Source organism: Cavia porcellus, unplaced genomic scaffold (assembly GCF_034190915.1).
Source record: "Cavia porcellus strain 051 isolate PalLab524CR breed Dunkin Hartley unplaced genomic scaffold, mCavPor4.1 scaffold_25, whole genome shotgun sequence".
In the NCBI taxonomy this organism is placed as follows: Eukaryota; Metazoa; Chordata; class Mammalia; order Rodentia; family Caviidae; genus Cavia; species Cavia porcellus.
The window spans coordinates 38,187,082-38,204,029 of NW_026947508.1; the positions used below are offsets into that span (position 1 = coordinate 38,187,082).

Sequence of the window (16,948 nt, forward strand, 5' to 3'; positions counted from 1 at the left end):
ATATATATGTTAGATATGATATATATTATGATAGTATATATATATATATATATATATATCTCAATCATGGAGGATGAGGGAGAGGGGATGGGAATGGAAGAAAAGAATCAAGATGTGTTGTGCATATCTACTAACTCCCACACTTGATGTAACCATGTACTACAACATGTACCAATAAAAAATAAAACTTAAAGAATTCTCATAAAGAGAAAATAATAGAGCAGTAATAATTACTCTTTTTGAACACAACTTGTAGGCACAGCTTTAAACAATTTTACACATAATATATCAGTTTATCATTAGAACCACTGTTTGAGATAGGTGCTATTACCACTGGTTTCTAGGCACAGATTTAGATACTCAAACTTTGGATAACTTTTCAAAAGCCTTTCTTTTCAAAAGCATCAGAGTCATGACTAGAACTGAGGTCTTATTTTATACCCATATTCTTAACCATTATCCTATATTTGGTGTATAGCAATTAGCTCAGGGTCAGTGCAAAATAAAAATGTATTCTCTCCCTGTCCCATTCCCCACCTGCTCAATACAATCTCAAGTGACACAGATTGGGACTGGAAGGGAAGCTCATTTGAGGAGCTAAGATAAAGGCTGCCCTACGTGTTCTTGATTTCACGTCTCCTGCTTTCCATATAAACTTATTCCGTTTAGTTAATAAATTGCCAAGAAGAGGATTTCAGTTGTGGTAAGAGCAGACAATTGGTAAGAGTCCCCGAGGAAGAGTTCAAAGTACTCTTGAAAGAGAAAGTGATGGACTACCTATTGGGCTGAGAGTCCATCTTTCTAAAATGACTCATTTTTGTACTATTGGCAGAACTGTTAATCCAATATTTATTAACTCTTGCCCATACTTGTACTAGAAGTTGAAGATAAAAAAGCATAAAAGACAAAATTCTTTATCTTTAAGGAATTCCAGATTACTGTATCAGCACAAATATGGACAATAATAAAAGTATAATAAGTCTGAGACTTACAAATGAGTTCATATTTATTCATAATCCAACACAGCGAGTCTTATACAGTACACCTGTAAATCTTATACAGTATGCATGTGAAAGTTCACAACTCGAATGTTTATAAGTCAGGATTTTACTGTACATTCAAGGTGTCGCTGGAAACCAGAGGAAAGAGAAGTATGGTGGAAATCACAAAAGACTTCTACAATTAAAATTCTATCAAGGAGAAAATAGGGTATGCCATTTCCACTAGAAGAATAATTTAATAATAGCAGTAATAATAACTGATATTTAATGCAACAGTGTTATGTACATCTAAAATCTCATTTTATCTTTACAAAGCCTTCAAGGTATGTGTTACTCACTCAGTTTTTCAGATGATGATATAGAAGTTTAGTGAAGTCAGTTACTTTCTCTGGTTTGTGCTTCTGGTAAACGAGAGAGCTAGAGGATTCAAACCAAATTTCCTTTGATCTCAGACACATACAACCTCATGTACTACAGCTTTATGGAAGTACCCACAGTATTTGGAGAATGGTGAGTGAGTTGATTAGTCTTGAGCTGCATCAGAAAATTTTTTCTGTAAGGAATCAGTAAATACCTTAGATTTTGCAGAACGCATACTTTATTTGTCACGACTTTTCAATTTTTGTTGGAAGGTAAATCAGCCACAAACATAAGTGAATAATATTTTTCAACCCTTCAAAAAAATAATTCAAAATCATTCCTATTTAGTGAGCCATATGAAAACATGAGGGTTAATGAGAATTGCGGGACAAAAGGTAGAATGCCTGGTGGGTAGTAATTAGATTCTAAAATATACTGGATGCTATCCTCAGAGACAGGGGAGTCTTTGAAAGGCTTTCACACAGGGAAATGGCATGTCCAATTCTGGTTTTTGTTTGTTTGCTTTTGGTATTCTAGAGGCATGGTGGGGTAGATCAGAGAAGAAGTTCTTATTAAAGTGTGGTGAAAATACTCTTCTATAGAGTTCTTTGTCCACACTATGCTTTGTATCTTGTAGAGTTCTTTCATTAAAATACAGCTGTCAACTGTCAATACTTGACAACTTTTAAATTAGTTTACATTTCCAATAACGCGTGATGAAATGAACAACTACTTTGAAGAAAAAGAGACACTACAGTACCCAGTGCTGATCCCGTGGTGTCATGGTGTGAAATCCAGCAATACTATTATTCTTTGTTCAGAGTGATTTTAGCCTGCTTTGGTTTGTTTAATCTTAACATACATGAAGATATGGATAACTGCATGTGTGTTTCAATGTTTACGATTGTTAACCATATTACTAAGTTTTTGTTGGATAGTTGAACAGAACTGTTTGCAGTCTCGCTGTTTGAATCCCCACTTTGTATGCTTCACTTTTGTAACTTGCACAGCTATTTGTAAGAGGACAATACATAATTATCAACTAGTGATTTTTACTGTTTATTTTTTCTTTGGAAGTATGTATTATTTCTACCCTTTTCCTGTTTTGTTTATACCTTCTTTAAATAAAACAAAATTAGTTTACATTTTCCTAGTTTGATTATTGGACTGTCCTCTTAAAAAGAGACAAAAATATTACCTGGCAAGTGCAAGGTTATGAGTTCAATCCCCAGTACAAAAAACAAAAAAATTTTTTTAAATCGCCAGGGATATAGCTCAGTGGCACAGTCCCTGCCTGGCAAGTGCAAGGTGTTGAGTTCAATTCCTGGTACAAATAAGAGAGAGCAAGAAATAAGAATAAAGAATTTCAAACAGAAAAATATAGCCAAGATTTAAAGCAGACTTTCCAGCAGTTCTCATTTTGGCTTGTGGTCGGTCTCTTTGCTCAGGCTGTCCTTTTTCCTCTGGATGGGGCCAACATGGCGCTTGTTGAGAAGACAGAGAGGAAGTTCTCTTGAGTTCAAATCATAGCCCCCAGGTGAGCTCCATTATTGCAAAAATGAGAAAATGAAAACCTAAATTATGTTTTTAAATTTCAACAGTACAGTTGACAGTGGGTTTTGTTTTGTTTTGTACCACGGATCAAACTCATGACCTTGAGCTTCCCAGGCAGACGCTGTGCCACTGAGTTAAATCCTCAGCTAGTTGAAAAATTCTGTATTCCCACTTTCTTTCAGGTGCCCTTGCTTTCTTGTATTGCCATATTACTTTTTTTTTTGACTCTGCTATAAGGTTGAGTACAACTGAAAATTTACCCTTAAAATTATTGACTGTCTGAATCTCGATCTCATTGGATATTTGTGGCAAAAGAGACTTTAAAGTTGTCCAGTATGACCTCTCATCACAGCAATGATGGTACTCCTCAGTGAGCTTGCCTTCTAGCTTATACACAAACACTTCTGCAAGTGAATAGTTCAGTATTTAACTCTCCTCACAACAGTAATTTCTTCCACCTTGGGGAGGGATGAGCCACAAGATGTATTTTAATTTTTTGTAAAGTGTGTTTAAATTTTCCCTTGTAACTTTCACCAATTATTTCTAATTTTTCTGCCTAGGAAGATACAGTACACATTTCCATTTTTCCTTCATGGTGACCTTTGGAATATTTTATGACATCTCAAAAGTTTCTCTTAAGTCTCTAACATAAATGTTCTCAGTGCCTTCCACCCTTCTAATATAGCATGTCCTTTACTGATAAGCTCTCTTCTCTAGACAGACAAGCTCCCCACCAGTCCTTTATCAATAAGCTCTCTTCTCTAGATAGACAACCTCTGGGTTCTCATTTTTCTTTTTAAGTTGCAGGTCCAAGAACTGAAAAGAAGGTTCTGACAGCGATTGGACTTGCTCTAACCCTGATAAATGTGTTTCCTTGGTTTTAAGCATTGTGGGATCACTGTGGAACCTGTTTGTAAGTAATTAGGACCAGTCTCTGTTTCAAAATCTGTTAAGAACTGTATAAATCCAAGAGAAAAACTACAAAAGGTGTCAGCAGTAAGGCTAGCTCAATAGGAAGCAAAGTTTCATACCAAGGATTGATCCACCGTGACACTGCCACCCCACCCTAAAGACCCAGCCTAGATTCAGCTCATTTCTTCAACATCTATAAATGTCTATCACATGCCAGGCACTCTTCTATAATCTAGTGATATGCAATGAATGAAGAAAATAAAAATTTATACATTCTTGTAAGGGAGACTGACAATTTGAATACTGTATACTACAGAAAATGACATTTGAACAAATACTTGGAGGAAGAAAGGACAATAGCTATAATGAAATATGGAGAAAGAGAATTTGCAACAGTGAGAGCAGAAAACCCAAAAAAGCTCTAAAGCTGCACATGGTGGCTTATACTTATAATCCTAGCATTTGGGAGGCCAAAGTAGGCTGCCAGCCTGAACTACACAGCAAGACCCCGTCTCAAAAAGTACAACTGATATTGTGGCACCCATTGTTGATTTCTTATTGTCTTGTTTTGAAGTCCTGCATCACCTTCATTGTTTTGTTTTGATTGGTTTCATTCTGTTCTGTTTTGTTTGATTTATTATGTCTAATGGTATGAACAGCTATTTTGAAGATAACATGAGGCATTATGGTAGCCACTGTTGATTTTCTACTATCTTGTTTTGAAGTCCTGTATTTTTTGTTTTGATTGACTATAGTCTGTTTCATTTCATTTAACTTTACTGTCTTTAAAATAAAATTTAAAAACAGTGGAAAAAAAACAAAACCAAAATTCTGAAATAGAAGTGTGCCTTGAGTTAGGAACATCAAAAGCAGATAAGAGTAAGAGGAGAGGTAAGGGATAACGAGAGGGGGCTGATGAGGAAGGGACTTTGCACCCCTCATTGGGACTTCGGCTTTTCCTCTGAGTGATACAAGAAGCCATGGGAGAATTTTGACAGGGGAATTTACATGATATGGCCTACATTTTAACAGAATCACTCTAGTAACTGTGCTAAGAAAAGACCGTAGGGTAAGAGAATGAAAAATATGGGAGTTTCTGTTACTGGTGGGAGAAGGTAATGATTTGGATCAATGGCAATGATAGAGATGTTGAGAAGTTTCAGGTATGTATGTTTGAAAGAAAACTGACAATATTTGTTGGTGTGTTGAATGTGGAGTGCACAAGAAAAAAATGTGAAAGACTTTGAGGTTCTTTCTTAATTTAGCCAACACGAAGGATGAAATTGCCATGACTCAGGAAAACTGTGAGAGGAGCAGACTTATAGCAGAAAATAAGAAGCTTGATTTTTAGAAGAAGTGAAAGGTACAATTTGGCTGTTAAGTACCCTAATAGAGATGGACATAAAGTTAGCAATTGGATGGACAAATTCAAAGTGGTCTAGGATGGAGCTATATTTCACATTTATCACATATAGTTAGCATCTAAAGCCTAGATTTGAATTCAATGAGGCTACAAATTCAGAGTCTGCAACTCCTGTACTGTTACATATTGTCTCTAACATGAACATTAACATCATTCTTTCCATTCATTTTGAGTCACAGTCCAGCTTTAATCTAAATTGACAGGTATCAGACTTACACTTCCTGAATAATATCTCAGATATTGAAACCCTGACTCAAAGTTTGGAAGTTTTATATGAAAAAACAATTTTTAATGCTATGAAGCATGTAGTTTCTCCCCACTAAGATTGTGAATGTACAGATCAATTTCCTCACAAAATGTCACCCAAGGTGTGCTATTTGTGTTTGGTGCCCTTATGAAAACCCTTTGTGAAATTTGATGGTATGAGACAAAAAATTTTAACTTAATATGATGGTAACACATAGGATTGGAGTTTGAGTCCTGGTTCTAACACTTACTGGTTTTCAACTCTGGAAGACTGATTTTATGAAAAGAAAAATAGTGATGCTGATCTTAGTGGTTTGTTGAAATAATCTTATGGGATCACATTTGTTAATACATTTTATAAAGCACCATTTTATAACTAACCATTTTCTCCTTTGGGGTCTGAAAAAAGTGGTATATCCAAGTGATAGTTCTGTAGCAGTTACTTAAGTAGTAACAAAAATATAAAGAAAAGTGCTGGTAAGGAGTCTGTTCTCTTATTCAGGCTTCCAATTTAGGATTGAGGATTAAATTCGGCTCAAAGTGAAGATCTAGCTTCACTCACCACTCAACTCTTCCCTATGAGCAACATAGCTTTGGAGGATTCCTCACTCATTTTTAAGAAAGCCTTGCAGATACAGGTAAATACATATTGTGTGTTTTAAGAAGTGCCAGGGCACAAGTTTTTTTTTTCCTGAATTTCAATGTTTTAGTTCCTGTGGCCTTCTTTACCTGTAAGTTTCTTCATTACAGTTGAAACCACTGCTGGTAGGGCTGGAAAGTGGGTATGAGAATAAAAGACAAGATTATTTTCTGTTCCCCAAAAAAGGTTATTTAAAATATTTCCCTTTTCTGAAGATTTATGATACATGAGTTTTTGAAAGTATAGCATCATAGAGAAAGAAGGCAAAGAAGAAACTGAATATTTTCTGCCTTTTTTACATTCATATTATCCTTTGCAGCACCTATTTTTTTATATTAGAAATAATGACTTTGAAATTACAGACCTTTTGGTTTTCTACAAATTGTTTACTATTGCCTTAGCTTTCTTACTTTGGCTGATCTATGATATAGGTATCATGACTGTTTTGTGTCGTACGTGTGTGTGTTCTTCAAAGGAAAACTTTGTTCTGTTCAATTGTCATTGCTGTAACCTTGTAATTTTATCAAGGCTAGTTAGACAAAGTAGGCAAAGCAACATGTATTTATTAGAATCCCTGTTAAGTAGCTAGAGCTCTGCTGGGCAATTGGATAGAGTTTCCTTGGTGTGGAGATGGGTATTTTGGCTTCAGCCTCTGCATCCCTGGATCTCACACAGCATTCTCTCATGGAAACTGCAAAGGAATCAGAAATCTATCTTCTTCTTTCCTCAGAAGGAAAAACATGTGCACAATCAGAGATGGAGAAATCACAGCTTCATAACTGAGTTTATCCTCTTGGGCTTCTCCAGAAATCCCAGGACTAATTGGATCCTTTTCTTCCTCTTCCTCTTCATCTACTTATTTACAGTTCTGGGCAACGGACTTATTGTCACTCTGATCAGAGTAGATGTGCGTCTCCACACACCCATGTACTTCTTCCTCAGTATCCTCTCTCTATTGGATCTCAGCTATGCCACCACTACTGTGCCCCAAATGCTGGTCCATCTAGTGAGCAAGCATAAAACCATCTCTTACATTGGGTGTGTGGTTCAGATGTACATTTTCCTGACCCTGGGCATCACTGAAACCTGGATATTTGCAGCTATGGCCTATGACAGATACGTTGCCATATGTTCTCCCCTCCACTATGGGGTCCAGATGAGCCAAACCCTATGTGTCCTTCTGGCAGTCAGCTCTGCCCTTTGTGGTCTCCTCTGTGCCCTCATCTACACGGTCTTTGCAATGAGTCTACCCTACTGTGGTCCCAGTGAGATCAATCACTTCTTTTGTGAAATCCCTGCTGTCTTAAAGCTGGCTTGTGCAGACACATCCCTCAATGACCAAGTAGACTTTATTTTGGGTTTCATCTTGCTTCTGATCCCATTATTTCTCATTCTGGCCTCATATATTCGTATCTTTATAGCTATTTTAAGAATTCGCTCCACCCAAGGTCAGGTCAAGGCCTTCTCCACATGTGCCTCACACATCACTGTTGTCACCATGTTTTGTATCCCTTGCATGATCATGTATATGAGGCCTGGCTCTGAAGCCTCCCCAGAGGATGACAAAAAGTTGGCCTTGTTCTACAATGTCATCTCTGCATTTCTCAATCCCATTATCTACAGCCTCCGGAACAAGGATGTAAAGAAGGCTTTCCTCAAGTTGGTGGGAATGAGTGAGGACACTCAATAGGCCATAGACTATGAACTTTGCAGTGCCTCTGGTCATCACAATCTCACTGAATGTATTAAAATTAACAGAGTCTCTCTAGAAGAGGAAGATATCTAGGAGAAAACCACTTTCATATCAATATATTAGTGAAAACATTAGGAAAGGTCTCAGAGAAAATTATACTCAAGGATTAAAAATATACCATTGACCTTCTGTGACTTTGGAAAACTCATCTAACTTCTCTGTAATTTAATTTTTATGTCAGTAAAATGTGTTTTGTGATATTTATTATGCTTAATTAATAACTTCATTGAATTCTTTCTATATGTCACTAAGTTCTTTATATATACTTATTATTTTTATTCTTACAATTCTAGAGGTAAGCACTGTCTCCATTGTATAGATGAAGAAACTATGACACAAGAAGATTAAGTAATTTGCTAAATATTATGATTATAGAAATGACATCACTGGGGCTGGGGATTTAGCTCAGCAGCATGAGCACCTGCCTTGCAAGCAGGCAGTCGTGAGTTCGATCCCCGGTACCGAATAAAAAAAAAATGACACCACTGAGATTTCAACCCAAGAAAAGTAATTCCAAAGTCTAAGAGCTTATCTATTCACACTATTCTACAGAATTCTCAAGTAGCCAGTAAAGAGTTTTCTTTCTTTTTTCTTTTTTTTTAACTGGGAATTTAACTTAAAATCTTGCACTTTGCAGGCAGGTGTTGGCCACTGAGCTATATCCCCAGCCCCACTAGAGAGTTTTGAGGCTTAGTTGTGAAATGAAAAGGATATGGTTATGGTTTACACCTAAAATGTCCCCCCAAAGTCTCATATGTTTGGAAGGTGGTTGGATCATAGGGATGCTATACTCATTTCAATGGATTCATTGATGAGTTCAGTAGCTAAATGTGCTGCTGGGAGGTAGACCTGTTGGTGGTGGACCACTGGGGGCATAACCTAGAAGGGAGTATTCTTGCCCCCAGCTCCTTCTCTTTTGTTCTGCTTTCTGGTCGTCAGAAGGTAACCACACTGCCCTTCTGCCATGCCATTCCTGCCTTGGAATCAACAAATCATGGGCTGAATCCTCTAAAAACTATGAGTCAAAACAGATCTTTCCTCCTTTAAATTTGTTAATTTCAAGTGTTTTCTCTGGTGACAGAAAAGTGATTAATGGAAAATAGGCAGTGGGCATAGGATTGTTGTGACTGTACCTGACCACGTGGCTTAAAGCATCTGGAACTGGTTTATGGGAGCAGTTTGGAAAGCTTTTGAGAACAAGCTGGAGAAGCAGTAGAATGCTGTAAACAGAGCTTAATGAGTGATTCTAATAAAAGCTCAAAGTATCAAAATGCTGATAAGAACGCACTCAGGAGGCTTCACTTAGGAGGTTTATTAAGGAAATTGCTCTGAGGTCATTAGAGGGAGCATGTGAGAGTCAAATGCTGGATCCAAAAAGACTTTCTCCTTAAAGCTCTCAGAGCACTGAAAAATCCCACAGGAGATGCACCCAGTTCCACCCGCTCTTGGCCTGGACTCATTTCTCAGGTGTTTACACAGATTATTCCACCTAGAATGGACTCCACTTCTACTCCTCATAAGCCTTCTTCCTCATTCATGTATGTCACATGCATGTCCCCTCTTCTGGATGTTTCCTAATGTCATTCAGTGCACATGAATGTCCCTGGTTTGCTCTCCTAAATAGATCTTCACTCTTTATGTGGCCCATCTGCAAGTTCTTTTTATATCTTTATATTACCTCTTTTACTTTACTTTAAGGAGTTCAAAGCAGGCCTTTCAATTCCTTCAATGTTTGTGTACAGATTTCTCTCACCAGATATGCTGATTTATCACTATTAAATTCTGCCTTCCAGAAAGCCCTAAGACACAATTTTGGCAAGTTTTTTGCAACCTTAAAGATAACCTTTATTCCTGTTTTCCAACCTTACTCTCATCCAAGATCTCCGAGTGTCACATTTCTACCCATGTTCTGATCAAAACCACTTAAGTCATCTCCAAGAAGTTGCAGCATCTCTCCACAGTTCTTCTCTTCTGAGTCCTTAGTATTCCGTCCATAGAACTGCAGGCTTTTTCTAGTCATCTCCTCTAAACCTTCACACCTCAGTGCATTGTCCATTTCCACAGATGCTTCCACATTTTCCAATGTTTGTTATAGCAACAACCCCACTACATGGCACTAATTTTTTGTCTTCATCCATTTTGTACTTCATCACAACCCAGGGTTCTGGGAAATCATCACACTAGAGTTTGAAAATAAGATGGTTCTATTTGCCAACTCTAAGTGGCACTGGTATTTGACTCCAATTGTAGTGATTTCAAATTAAATTAGGCTACTTCAGATTTCTTACATTTCATTATCCAAAGGGCTGTCCACCCCATAAATGCTTAGGACTGATTCTGGTCACTGTTATGAAGTAAATGCCATATACCCTGACTCATTCAAGAAGGGAAGGGGAACTGAGGATCCAACTCAGTGGTAGAGACGCTCCACTGAGGAGGAGGAAAGGCCCTGGGTTCAATCCCCAGCACCCCAAGGAGCAGGGGAGGAGAAGGAGGAGGAGAGGAAAGAGGAGGAGGAGGAAGAAGAAGAGAAGAATAAGAGGAAGAGGAGGAGGAAGAGGAGGGAGAGGAGGAAGAGGAAGAGGAAAAAGAAAAGGAGGAGGAGGAGGAGGAAGAGGAGGAGGAGGAGGAGGAGGAGGAGGAGGAGAAGAAGAAGAAGAAGAAGAAGAAGAAAAAGAAGTAGAAGAAGAAATAATGATAGATGAGAGGGAGAAATTTTGGCTCCTCATCACTCTTAAGTCTACTTATAAAAATATACATTTGTTGGTCTGTGTGACTCTTCTTCAAGGCAGCAGGGAGAAAAGCTACCATCATTGGCTTGCTAATCATTGATATTTAACAGATAAATACTTTAGTTTCCTTCGGCTTGCGACTGCCTCACTATGGTTTCTGCTTCCATCTTCACACAGCCTTCTTCCCACTGTGTGTGCAGGGTTCTCTCCGATTCTCCCTCCTATTGTAAGAACACCCCTGAAGGGATCTAGGAGCCATCTTACTCTACAGCATGATTTCACTATAGTTTGACTTCACAAAGACCCTAATTTCAACTTTCTAAGGTTTAAGTGAACACAACTTTTGGGGAGATATTATTCAATTCAGTATATTGCCTGAAACTCATATCATCCTGCTCCTACTTGTTATTATTTTAAAGACATTCATAATCAAATATTTTTGGACAATTAATATAGGAGAAGATCTATTAATATCGAGAATGTTCTGGGAGCTGGACTTGCAGGGGACCCCCTTGGAAAGAGGTTCCTAACCTTGGCTGCACATTGGGTCATTCGTGCTGTCCAGATACTGGTACATTTTGGAGTGAGCCAGATGGATGCAGATCAGTTTCCAGGACTTTTCTCCAGAACTTTGTCTATAAGGCTGCCTTTCCTGAATTCCTCCGGCCTCCGCTGACACAGACTCCGCACATATGTGCTCTTGCTGACTGCAGAGAAGTTAGCAGCAGCACCTTATGTCTGCTGTGTCTGCTAGTTTGCTTTGAAAGAGACTCCATCAGTACTGCAAACTTAATGTACAATTGGTATTGTAATAATGAAAGAGAAAGAAAGTGTTCAAAAGGAAAAAACAACTTGTAGGTGTACAGGTATAACTGTATGTATGTTTAAATGTGCAAGGTAGCTAACCATACAAGTCATTCTCTGTTAGTTCCTCAAAAAGAATAGTTTGTGCTGTCACTGTTTATGGATTGTTTGTTCATTTTTTATGCTTTGATTTTGTAACTTGAGCAACTACTCCTAAGATAACAATGTGTAATATATTAAATAGTGCTGATTTCTTACTGTTATTTTTTTAATTCTGTATTATTTCTAATCTTTTTCCTGTTTTGTTTTTTAAAAAATAAAAAATTTAAAAAAGAAAAAACATACATTTGTATGACAAGTAAATCAATCATCTGACATCTACTGTGGATTCAGATCAAGCACAAACCACATGCATATTTTACATTGTCTGCCCCCTATTTGGTCAGATTTAACATTATACCCAATTTATGCTGTTACTGCCCCATTTTTATGATGAGAAAACAAGGACAAGGAGATATCTTTTCCAATATTATCCCACTAGAAAGTGGCAGAATCGGGATTTGATATCAGGTCTTCCAGCTCTCCAGGGTTTTGCTGTCATGTGGAATATTTATCAGTTGCTTCACCTTGATCCAGGTTCTATGAAAGATTCCACCATTGCTTAGGGATATTCTTTGCCCTCTAAGAAGTCACAGTGTTTTGGAACCCAGTGAAGACTAGTACCGAGCAGAGCAGGACAGAGAATGTGGGATGGAGAACCCCAATGGCTGAGCACTAAGAGGACCCCCCCAGATCCAGGGCCCTTGGGCAGCTGCTACTCATTCTCTGTGATGCACATAAGGCTTCCCTGACAGGCATCATCCCTTGGGCTTTTCAGGCTATGCACTTACTCCAACTGATGCTCACACATCTTTCTCCTGGAACTCTGAGAGAAGATGTAGATAGATTACGGAGTGTAGGGAGCCTTGGGCTGAGTGTGCAGGCCTTGGTTGTTCAGGGCAAGGGGGTAAAATGTGTGCTTAAGGAACTGAGAGCACTGCAATAGGCCCTGGAGGATGCCAAGGCACAGAAGACTCATTAAGAAGCCACCTGATCTGTCTTCCCTGAAGACCAGGAGCATAATGCTAAAGGAAGACCCAGCAGGCCCCAGGCTCATCCCTCACCCGGAGCCCAGCACCAGGTAAGGAGAAGAGGGGCAGAGACAGGGGCTTGAAGCACGTCATCCTCAAAACTGGGCCATCCCTGCCTAATGCTCTCCACCTGTCGGCTTTCTGCTCTGTCTGATTGGACACTTGCCTGCTTCCACCTTTTCCATTCACATCAGATCCTTCTTCACAGGTGTGACCAAAAACTGCTATGAATGTTCATATTTTTAAAAATTTTACAATAGTAGAAAACACATTGCCATCAATCCCCTCAAAATACTTCCCTTTCCTTTGAACAGATCTATGCCATCATTCGTGCCACTTTCTAAAGTAGGTCTGAAGTCCTCTTTCATGAGTATCTTTAGTTTTGCAGTCCTGGCTGCCTCAATATCCTGAAAGGATTCATGGTCATTTTGACTTAAAGGAAAATTCAGAAGTTGTACATTGCCAGGCCCAGTGAATAAACTGATAAAAATACACCATAATGTTTTCACAAGCCCACTTTTTCGATGGATGGCATTTGGCAGCAGTATTCACTATATTGTTGATCACACCTCATAAAGACACATACACACACACACACAAAGATACGGAAGAGGTTTTCCAGAATTGCTTTGGAAAGTAACCAGAATGATGAGGTAAGTGCATTCCTATTGAATGGAAGTATTTTGAGAGAGTTTAATGGGAATATCCCTTTTATTGTAATAACTTTTAAACACTTACTGTATATTTTTGTCATACTTCCTAAGTTGGTTACATTAAGATGTAACCTGCCTTCTTGGTATAATTCTCAGCTTTATCTCTTGGGGCCATCCAGAATAAGACTCATCTTCCTTCACATTAAATGACTCCTTTGTGTTTTCACATGATGTGCAAAGAGTTGGTCCTTAGCTTCCAAATGCACATCGCCTTCCACTTCAGTAGAAGAAACATCCCTATTTCCTTCAGCTCCTCCTCACACAATGTGACTTTCAGATCTTTTGTTATGGCCTCGTTCAACTTAACCAGGTTTCCCTTAGAATACTGCCCAGCAGTGGTAACAGTGTTCCACAGGTGGCCCGGTTGCTACAGCTACAGTTTCATGCCACACACACACACGCAACACATCACATACACGTATGTACACGTACGCACCAATCAGTTAGTTCTCAGTGATGTAGCCTCTTGTTTAATTTTTTCAAGTTTCTTTTCGTTGATCAGTTTCAGTTCCCAATTATTTCCCAGCAAACTGTTGCCCAGTCAAAGCTTGGTGTGGTTTGTTTTTTGAGTCAGGAAAGAGACAGGAGATTTCACATTTATGTGTAACATTTTCTTATTATTTATATCAACCTCTTGTTCTCTGCAGTGGTGGCTAGATAAACCACTTTCAGCCACTTAGCCAGATTCCCTCACCACTGTGAACACAAACTGCTATGTAGGAAGAACCCTGGTCTGGTTGGCCCGGTGATCACAGGTAACTGTATCCCTATCCACCTCATTCTCACCTCCTCCCTCCACTTATACCCTGTTGGAGCCGCAACTCACAACTCACACTTGTGCTGCTGTTGTTAACTACTTCTGAAGAGGCCCCTCTCTCGAGCTTCTCTCTGTCTCTGGATTTCTCCCTGCTCTGTATGTGTACATTCTGAACTTTTCTTGACTTTAGGGGACAGAAGCCACGCCCTCCTCTTTATGTGCAGATCAAAACATCTCCTCCTCTCACTCCTCTTAAACTTATTTTTTTTTTTTTATCGGTACCGGGGATCGAACTCACGACTGCCTGCTTGCAAGGCAGGTGCTTATGACACTGAGCTAAATCCCCAGCCACCCTCACTCCTCTTTATAGCCCAGTGCACTCCTCAGAATCCCCCACAATCTGACATTTTACCACATAAACCTCTCACATCTGAGGCACTTATACCTTCAAGATTATCACGTTTTGACAGTTTTGGGCCCTGTTTCAACTTGGTATTTGATCCCACTGGCACTCTGGCTCCCTAGGTTTGTACACTAAGCCCTGCTACCTCCCTGGGTGCTTTTTCTCAAGGTCATCACTTCTCTACTGATGGAAACTAGCACTGCTGGGCTACCTCCCTGATGGTCCTGGTGCTAGTTTCCTCATGCATGCCATACATTACTTCTCATAGAATATCTTTCCTGGTAGATACTGTGCCCATTTCACAGAAAAGGAAGCTGAAACTCAAGGAGATAAATTACATAAACAGGGCCATAGTAGAAGTATCAAGATTTTAACTGAAAAATGCTGATTCCAAATTCCATGCTTCTCCACAGGAACATACCACCTCCAGTAGCACCAGGGACAAGACAATTGGCCTTCAATGAAGCACAGTCTTTATGCTCTGCTACCTGACAATCGTAAATCTCAAGAAGAGAAAGGAAGAGAAAGGAACCCTATGGAGTTAATCATAATTCAGAGAGATTTTCCATCTGTCTGAGAGGCTTTATAAAATCCAGTGCTCCCTTTAAGCAGAGGCAATAGCTATTATTCTGCCTTAAGCATGGTCAAATTTTAGTCAAACAGGAAGGATCTTCCCTTCAGGAGTGGTAAGTACAAGAAGGGGCGTAATTGCTGAACAACTCCATTTAAAATAAGATATGGGAAAACTTCTAGAGACATAAAGGAGTCAAATAGAGACCCAGATAATTTTTTAAAGCTTTTCATGTTTATGAAGGCATATATCTCTTCTTGTCTGTTTCTCGATAGTGATCAAAAGTTGAAGGCACCAAAAGAAACGGTTCTGAATACATGTTTTGAAGAAGAGGTAGGGGAGAGTTTCAAATCTTCATCCTCCTCCTCTGCAGCCAAAGGTAAAGAGAAAAGTCCCCAAGCAGTGCACTATATGATGGTAGCTCCAAAATGAGAAGAAACAAGAGGTCTTTCCCGGGCTGGTGAAAAGGAGGGAAATTAAACGATGGGGAGTTTCAGAAAAGATTCTGGTCTTAGAAGTTAAATATACCATGAAGAGTTTCCTCACCTTCCCAAAATTAGCCTCACCCCAGGCAGAATGCAGTCTTTGAAGTGATATTCATTCCAAATAGAATCAAGTAGCCACGGACCTTTCCAATAATAGAGCAGCCATAGCATCTGAATATGCATAATAAGCTGGACCACTAGATCCATTTCTTCCACTGCAGCTGAAAAATAATGCAGGACTTCCCCTGGGTGCACAACAGCTCTGTGTCTGAGTTTATCCTTCTGGGATTCTCCAGGAATCCCCAAACTAATGTAATCCTCTTCAACATCTTCCTCTTTCTCTACCTTTCCACACTCATGGGCAATGGGCTCATTGTCACCTTGATCCAACTGGACTCTCGCCTCCACACACCAATGTATTTCTTCCTTTGTGTCCTTTCCATGCTGGACATGAGCTATGTTACCACCACTGTGCCCCAGATGTTGGTGCATCTGATCTTCCAGAAAAAAACTATCTCTTATGCTAGGTGTGTGGCCCAGATGTATATCTTTCTGGTGTTGGGCATCACTGAGGGCTGGTTATTCTCTGTTATGGCCTGTGATAGATATGTGGCCATTTGCTATCCACTCAGGTACAGAGTTATCATGAACCCATGTTTGTGCAGAGCTATGGTAGTCTTTTGTGGATTATGGGGTGTCAGTTGTTCCTTAGTCTACACTGTCTTCACCATGCGCCTACCCTATTGTGGACCCAATGAGGTCAATCACTTCTTTTGTGAGGTCCCTGCTGTTCTGAAACTGGCCTGTGCAGACACATCTCTCAATGACCGAGTAGATTTCATACTTGGCTTCATTCTTCTGCTGGTACCACTTTCTTTCATCCTGACCTCTTATGTCTTCATTTTTGCCACCATCTTAAAAATTCCCTCAGCCCAAGGTCGACTCAAGGCCTTCTCCACCTGTGCATCTCACATCACTGTGGTCACTATGTTCTGTGGACCTGCTATGTTTATGTACATGAACCCTGGGGCCAATGCCTCCCCAGAGAGGGACAAGAAACTGGCTCTGTTCTACAATGTCATATCTGCCTTTCTCAACCCTATAATCTATAGCCTCAGAAACAAAGATGTGAAGAGGGCTTTCCTCAAAGTGACAGGCTGGGGCAAATGCCCTGAATGAATCCACTGGAAAGCAAGACCCATGACCCTTCTCTGTTCTCTCTAATCACAAGCAATAGCACAGACAAAGATTATCTAATGGTTAAAGGAGATGTACCAGGGAAGGTACCTGTTGTAGACCTGACAATGGTTCCAGAAGCTGGGATTTCCCTAACCATCAAGGAACCTATCTATAGACAGAGTACCAACAGATTAACTTCTGATTTCCAGGAACCAGTACAGTGTCTGGCACAAACAAAGCATCATTAACATTTTATGATTGAATGATTGAGTGCATGAGAGGTGG

The 16,948-nt window shown here is 39.4% G+C and overlaps 2 protein-coding genes across 2 annotated transcripts; both read left to right on the forward strand.

The window, feature by feature from the left end:
* The first annotated feature begins 4,945 nt into the window (after positions 1-4,945).
* LOC100727351 (olfactory receptor 2A5-like) lies at positions 4,946-7,826 on the forward strand. Its single transcript, XM_003462471.1, has 2 exons — positions 4,946-4,990; positions 6,867-7,826. Exons 1-2 carry the CDS (start codon positions 4,946-4,948, stop codon positions 7,824-7,826), a joined length of 1,005 nt encoding a protein of 334 aa, XP_003462519.1.
* A 7,889-nt stretch (positions 7,827-15,715) lies between these two features.
* Positions 15,716-16,663, forward strand: LOC100716035 (olfactory receptor 2G3-like). Its single transcript, XM_003462512.1, has one exon. It carries the CDS (start codon positions 15,716-15,718, stop codon positions 16,661-16,663), a length of 948 nt encoding a protein of 315 aa, XP_003462560.1.
* Positions 16,664-16,948: the final 285 nt, after the last annotated feature.

What these genes read in the sequence shown, in the direction of transcription:
- LOC100727351 (XM_003462471.1), top strand. Translation starts at nt 4,946, where the DNA reads ATGATTTGGATCAATGGCAATGATAGAGATGTTGAGAAGTTTCAG. An exon ending in GAGATGTTGAGAAGTTTCAG is followed by an intron (nt 4,991 to 6,866) that starts GTATGTATGTTT and finishes TTCTTTCCTCAG; the next exon opens with AAGGAAAAACATGTGCACAA.
- LOC100716035 (XM_003462512.1), top strand. Translation starts at nt 15,716, where the DNA reads ATGCAGGACTTCCCCTGGGTGCACAACAGCTCTGTGTCTGAGTTTATC.